Genomic DNA, 7,496 nt, shown 5'->3' on the forward strand with positions numbered 1-7,496 from the left:
AAAACAACTCTAAAAGGAATTTTCTTTTTGAAAAAGGCTATTTTTCCAGATATCTGAAGTTACGTGTTGTCTCTCTGATGTAGGTGAAGTCTTCCAGATGGCATAATATCAACAATTTCAGTAAAAATTAAAAGTCCTGCTATTAAGTATATTTAATTCTGTTTGTATGCTTTTGATTATGTACTGAGTACAAAAAAAAAAATTTACTTCTTGTGATTTTATTCTGATCCTCATTCTGACTTTCCTTGCAGACTTTATCCATTGGAGTACTTGATATTTTTGGGTTTGAAGACTATGAAAATAATAGTTTTGAACAATTCTGCATTAACTTCGCCAATGAGCGCTTGCAGCACTACTTTAACCAACACATCTTTAAACTTGAACAGGTAGGTCTGGAAATATTTACTCACTGATGCCAGTAGGTGTTGACATGCGTTTGTGGCACTGATAAAGTTCTTAAATTGTCCCTTTAATTCTTTTATGTTAAGGAGTGTACACTGAATTATTCAAATTTAACTTCTAATTTACCATATGACTTACTGCTACCTGTAAAATAAAATCAAGCCAGAGATTTACTGAATTTAAATAAACATTTTGGGATACAAGTATCCTCAAACATCATGAAGACCTTAACCATCACTCTTTTGTCTCTTTGGGATATGCTCAGAGGGATCATCCATGAGCAATTTCTTTCTTACCTTTGCCTGGGCTTCTTGCTGTGTCATTAATATCACATAAAAGTTATTTTTTGGCATGGAAGTATCAGCCTAGGAAATTTAGCTGGGGCACAGCAGAGCAAAGTGGGTCTCCCTCCTCACACTGCATCTGAAAGGTCTTGAGACATGAAGCAAAATTTCCAAGGTATGCACTGAGCTCAGAAGAGCCTTCAACACGAACCAGTGCTGGGGTTGTACTGTTCTGTTGTACTGGTCATGAACACAGCTCAGATGAACAGAATCAAATCTGCCTTGTTCCCATCAGCTGTACTGCTCCAGGACAGACAACCCCTCATCACAGAGCTGGCAGCCTTCCTCAAGCACACAAGGCTACGCTGGTAACAGAGCTTTTATCCAATCTCTTATTTTTAAGTCAATACAACCCTGAGTGCAGCTAGAGGCAGAGTTCCCCACTTCTGCCTACTGTGTCATTTCCTCTATCTTCTCCTAAAAGATATTCAAACAGCAACAAGACCCCAATCATGCCTTTGATCCAGTCAATTACCCACACAACTGAAAACCTCATTTTACAGTCACTTAGCCACATCAGCCAAGCCTCAAAAACGTGCTTACACTGCATGTTCTGAACTCCTGTTGAGTTGAGGCATGTTAAGCTTAAGCTATTTTCCATTCAAAATAGGTATCGTTCACCACCTTTTTGTGCTCTGATATACTTGACTGTCCTTGTTACTTAGTGAGGTTTCTTGCTCATATCTGTGTTCGTCTAAACAAAGTCTTATTATGGGCAACAGCTCATCGAGAACATAACTCAGTGAGATTTAGTCACATTAAAGCCCCTGGATCATGTACTGATCAATGGGCACAATAAAAGTTTTCTAGGTCTGTATGACCCCAGTTATTGTAAGTAACTTTTTAACTACCACCATTCTGAAACAACTCACTGAGGAAATCGGCTGTGAAATAAAGCAGCCCTGTCACCTGAAAAAGTGATCCCAACGGTCTATTCCACAAGCCCTCTATGCTCATACCCATTGGAAGGCGTCAGTGTGCTTGACTTACTGGTAAAACTCCCATATTTTCTTTGCATAATACTTGACTTCCTCTTGTGCCATAGTCAGCAAATGTCTGTTGGCCCCAATCCCAGAATATGTTGCCTGAAAAGCTATCGTCAAGGCCTTCAGCAGCTTTCCCAGTGGGTGCAGGGAAGACTTCAATGCCTACATGATAGAGAAAATACTAAATTTTACAAGTCAGCCCTTGCCATTAGTAGAGAATAATAATGAAACACCACCCAACCTTCTCTTGACAGCAAAGGAGAACAAGTCTAGATGTAACCAGCTATAATTTTGGTCAATTTTTGCTGCCACAAGCCTATCCTCCTCCCATTATTAGGCAGAAATGTGCTTAGTAGAATTGTTGTTCTGATGACATTTGCTGTGATATTGAAGAGAGAGCAAAGGCTGCTTCAGGGAAAGGCTGGTTGAGTGAAAAACAATGGCTGAGAGTGCATGGAAGTTTGTTAGACATTTCTAGCAGCTGGTTATTCCCTGACACAGTTTGAGAACCAAGAGTGAAGCTTTATCATCACTTCCTGGCCTGTACAGATGTACATAAAGTAAGTGTCCAAAAAGCTTGAAGGATAACCCTCTTCTACACAAACACAGGTACTCACACGTAATTTAGGGAAGACTCTTGATGTCACTGGCAATGTTATATGTGCTAACTGTGTCCATGGCTGGTGGGCAGACATGGATCATTTTGATTTTAAACTTTACCTTCTCTAAATAACTCTGTAGTGACTCCAGATCCTGGTGCTGGACAAGCTCTTCAAGAATATCTTCTGTCTTCCAGGACACATCCTCAGTCCCCCTGAAAAATGAGAGGTGAGGATGGAAGATCACACAGTGAAGCACTGAGATAAATCCCAAGTGGTACTGCAGGTGGATACCAAGGGTGCAGGTAAGAGTATTAGAACAAATGAATTTTTCTCTACCCTTTTCAATGGAATTGTCCCACTGACTTACAAGACCTGTGATTAACTAAACTCATCACCTTCAGGTCGCCTTACAACCAGCCTCAGTTGCATCCTGCACATGCTCATCTTATCTATTTAAAATATTTTCTTAAAGGGAGGTGTGTTTGCTCTGCATCAGATGATGATGTCATCTAGGAGGACGAAGCAACCACTGGGTCACGTGCAGATGCTTACACTTAATCAAATGAATCCCATCCAACCTTTCTCTTGTAAGAATCAGTCTAAACAGCACAACCTTAAATTCGGACTCAAAATTCATCCTCCGATTTCATAAGCAGCAACAACTGGATAATGCTTGGCTTTATAACTTTAACACATGGCAGACCCTAAAGTAAACCACTATCCTCTCTACACAAATGGGCTCCTCTGTTGCAACAAGGGCAGGCAATACTCATACTTTTGGCAGAAGAGGTACTCCTGAGACTTCCTCAGCTCCTTGCTTGTTTGTATGTGGAACCCTGTGAAAGACTCCTCTGTTTCTTCTTTGCAACCAGAATGGATGAACTCCAGGAACTGGTCATAGATTCCCCTCCATCTCTTCTCCACAGGGAACTCCTCAAGGCCCAGCTGACTGTAAAACATAACATGGCATTATGCTTTTCTGTGTCCCTCCTCAATTATTTCAGACTACCTTCAAATATGAAAGGTTCTCTAGAATCAGATATGAACACAAGAACTATGGGAGCCGAGAAAGATGGCAGTGTCTAACTGCTAATCCAGTGAAAAGCAGCTCAAGGAGATACTTTGGGTGAAGAATAATTCCTGGTTCATGGAACATCTATAATCTGGATCTTTGCTGGTGAAGTGATCACAGGCTTTCTGCTCCACTCATGGATGTTTCTAAATTTAGACTATTTCAAGTGCAACCCTGCAGAAAAGACTGATAGCAAGAAGACAGCTGAGCAACCACCACCAGTAGCTATTGCTGCCTGAACAACACAGGAAACAGGAGCTGTTTCTGCAACACAGATACTCTGCTGGACTGGAAATGTTTTGAAGATGAAAGAAGAGGAAATTAAACTGGATTTTGGGGGAGGAATTCCTCTCAAGGACAAGCAGCTGTCTTTCCCACTGAGACTCAACGATTTGGGTTAAAACAGCTGAACCCAGGCTCTCCACCCTGACAACCAGCACATCCCTTTGTAGGGTTCAGCCCTCAGAGTAAGAGTCTATACCAAAGGATGTGGCCTGATAGCTTCAACTCAGCTGCTCCTGCCCTGCATTTGCACCATTGCCTGCCAAAGCAGCATCACGACCGGTAAAGCTCTAATCCTGGCTCCACATAGAGCACTACCCCCTTCAAGCCCTTCAGAGCTTCTTGAGCTTTCCCACCTCTAGAGTATCAGCTGGTAATATTCATGTAGTACCACAGAGGGACAGGAAAGGAGCAAGTGATGCATTTTAGCAACCCACCTTTGCTTGTATAGCCTCAGACCTGTCTGTGTGTACACATAGAAATGAATGTGTGCGAGCACACATACATGCACAAGTCACTGAAAATATTACGCCTCCATAAGCCTCTCCAGTCTGAGAATGGGAGTATATGGATGGTGGCAGGATGGGAGTAGAATATGTAGTTTCTGCTTCCTATGCAGCATTAAAATTAAATGACAAACTGTGCTCTCTTTTTCTCCTTTCATTGCATATAAACCAGTTTTTAAGATCAACTCTTTCAGGCAAAGGACTGCCTTGGTCCCTGTAGGGTTTGATCCAGTACTCCCCTAGGTAGAGTCAAAATACAAGCCATGACCCAAGAAGTCAGCTGTTGTTGCTCACATTTTGGTTATCCAGTCATCCAGCTGCTCGTTTGAAGTGTTCAGGATGCCGTGCGTCTGAAGGCCTTGGCCCGATTTGTTAGTAAAGGTTCCCTCCAAAATGAAGCCATTGGCAAATGACAGTTTTCCCTGCAATAGAGAAATAAAGGGTTATTCTGCCAAGATCTCATTAGAGAGAGGAAAGAAGCTGGACCGAGATCTCAAAATTCTCTTTTCAACAGAGCCAGCTCCTGAAACGGCGACCAAGAACATCTTCCAGCATGGAGGTGCACATTTTCATCTTCCAAAGCAATACAGTCATTAAGGTGGCAGTCACTGGAGAAAACATGTCCTTGCTATTGAATGACACACATAGGATTCTGGAGGGGAAAGACCGCCACAACTGCAGAGTAAAACATTTACATTATGCTTTACAAATACCCGGTATCTTGAGTTATAAAATTTTCTGGCTTAAATTTGACAATATAGTTATTTCTAACCTAGAGTGAACACACAAAACTTCAATTTCTCCTCTGTTTTTCCTCTGCTTATTAAAAACACAAGCAAGTTTTGGCCTCACAGGTAAGCAGAATCACATGATATTCACCATAAATACTTTCAATATGTTTGCTGCTACCAAGAAAAACCTTAAAGTCTCTTGAGGCAACTACAGAAGACATGCAGTAGCTTGACTCAAAATTAGAAGTTTTAATTAAATCAAATCCAAAGCCAAACAATATAGTAACTAGTGTGGCTTTAACTACAAGCCTGAAGCCCTCACTGCTAATAGCAGGAGGCACTCCATCTTTAAAGAACAGATTTTACAGACTAACCGCTAAAACTAAACATTAATTTTGGAGGAAGCAGCATCTAAGCCCTATAATCAGTTTCTGCAAAACCTACCCCAAGTCTTCTGGCTCAAGAAGATGATGACAAACTCTTCCTCCCATGACAAATGAGTAAATGACAGGGCTCATTTGTAATCATTACCAAGTGTCTATTGTGTCTATTCTGACATCCACTCATTCTGATCTAACCATACACTTCCTGTCAGACTCATCATAGATCTCTGTAACAAGCTGGAGGACTAGTTTTCTCTGCAATGGGGCACTTTATGAGCACTTTGACCAGGTATTTCTGTTAAAGATCAACCACAAAATGTTGAACATGTCAGTGCAGCATCCAGATTACAAAATTAAGCTTCCAAGATCCCTCAGCTATGTTAGCCTCTTGGTTACATTAGTGTAGTGCTGCTACTACAACTCTGCTTGGATTATACATAATTTCGTGTGTTCCCAATCACTACAAAGGCTAAAACGTTTGTTCTAAGAATATAAAAGCATCCCAACAGCGGCCATGAGGCACAGCCAAAAAACGTCACACAGAAAAACAAAAAAACCCCAAACCCTCAAAGTAAACAAAATAGTAAAAATCAAAACAATGCACAAAGCCCCCAGCTACTTGAAGTCTCTCAGCTGCATCCTTTCTTCTGTGAATGGGACCGATAATAGAAAAAACCAAAACCAAACAAAATACCAAACAAATGGAAAAAAATAACCCAAACCACAACCACCAAAACCCATGAAAATGTTCTCTTTAGGGGGACTGAAGGAAGTAGAGTGGCAGGGTGTGAACTTTGACGATTAATCCATCAACCCTGTGGAAAGCAAGCAACTCTATAGAAAGGCTGAGATGAAGGAAGTGCTCACCTTTCCAACAAATGTTAGATCTTCTGTGAAGTTCCCTTCATAGACAGAGTCATCTTCCAAGAGCAGAATCCCAGAACCCTTCGTTTGAAAGCAGAAGTAGTGAATTTATTACATTAGCTTCCTATCTGCTCAAATTAATCTAGAAATAGCCTGGCTTGGACTATTTATGGGCTGCAGGCTCAGAATCTTTCTGAAAGCCCAACATGTCACTGCAATGCTCAAGAGAAAAACAAGGAGATACTCTAGAGATAACCCATTAGGCATCACTGCACACAGAAGTCCTGGGTAGTTAAGGAGGTTTTAAACAACAGTACTACTGCATTTATTTCCCTAGAAGAAGCAACAAAAGGCAGGTTCCTGTTCTAAGAACAGTCACCAAGAATTGCCATACGGGTCAAGTTCCTGGTCCTCCCAATCCTATGACCTTTAGGTGACTGTAGGCAATTGTGTCGTCGTTTTAAAGATAAGAAAAAAGAGAAAGGCAGCTGCTATGTAGAACTAGCTTATTCCCTTGCTGTGCAGTCAACAGGGCTTTAATGAGCTGCTCCTAAGCGTTCATTAAATGACTTGTCCCATTATCTCCCAACTCCCTTGGCTGCTTACAGTAGTTGCACATTTCAGGGAAGGAGCACCAAGAAGCAGAACAGACATTGGATAACTCAGAGAATCACAGAATCGTCTAGGCTGGAAAAGACCTTGAAGATCATCCAGTCCAACCATTGACTTAACATTGACCATTCCCAACTACACAATATCCCTCTAAGCGCTATGTTGACTCTACTCTTAACCACCTCCAGGGATGGGGATTCCACCACCTCCCTGGGCAGCCCATTCCAACACCCAACAATAGGTTCTGTAAAGAAATGCTTCCTGACATCTAGTCTAAACCCTCCCTGGCACAATTTGAGGGCATTCTCTCTTGTCCTGTTGCTTACTACTTGGTTCAAGAGACTCATCCCCCCTCTCTGCACCCTCCTGGCAGGGAGTTGCAGAGGGCCAGGAGGTCTCCCCTCAGCCTCCTCTTCTCCAGACTGAACCCCTCCAGTTCCCTCAGCTGCTCCCATCAGACCTGTGCTCCAGACCCTGCACCAGCTCCGTTGCCCTTCTCTGGACACGCTCGAGTCATTCAATGGCCTTTTTGGGGTGAGGGGCCCAAAACTGAACCCACTCATCGAGGGGCGGCCTCACCCGTGCCGAGCACAGGGCTCAGATCCCTTCCCTGTCCCTGCTGGCCACGCTGGTGCTGACACAAGCCAGGATGCCATTGGCCTTCTTGGCCCCCTGGGCACACTGCTGGCTCATTATCAATCCCCCCCCCCCC

General features: G+C 42.6%; 1 protein-coding gene across 6 annotated transcripts in view; it reads right to left on the reverse strand.

Annotated features, from left to right (window-relative positions):
* The window catches only part of ALS2CL (ALS2 C-terminal like), a 52,997-nt gene that overhangs the window by 9,201 nt on the left and 36,300 nt on the right, over positions 1–7,496 (reverse strand). For all 6 annotated transcript variants that reach the window (XM_026842430.1, XM_026842428.1, XM_026842433.1 and 3 more), the window contains 5 exons: positions 6,176–6,253; positions 4,489–4,616; positions 3,110–3,283; positions 2,453–2,546; positions 1,737–1,894 (listed from right to left, as the gene is read on the reverse strand). In XM_026842430.1, coding sequence (XP_026698231.1) covers positions 1,737–1,894; positions 2,453–2,546; positions 3,110–3,283; positions 4,489–4,616; positions 6,176–6,253 — 632 coding nt within the window. The remainder of the gene's footprint in view (positions 1–1,736; positions 1,895–2,452; positions 2,547–3,109; positions 3,284–4,488; positions 4,617–6,175; positions 6,254–7,496) is intronic.

This window comes from Athene cunicularia (assembly GCF_003259725.1).
Source record: "Athene cunicularia isolate RWA chromosome 2 unlocalized genomic scaffold, athCun1 chr2_part1, whole genome shotgun sequence".
In the NCBI taxonomy this organism is placed as follows: domain Eukaryota; kingdom Metazoa; phylum Chordata; class Aves; order Strigiformes; family Strigidae; genus Athene; species Athene cunicularia.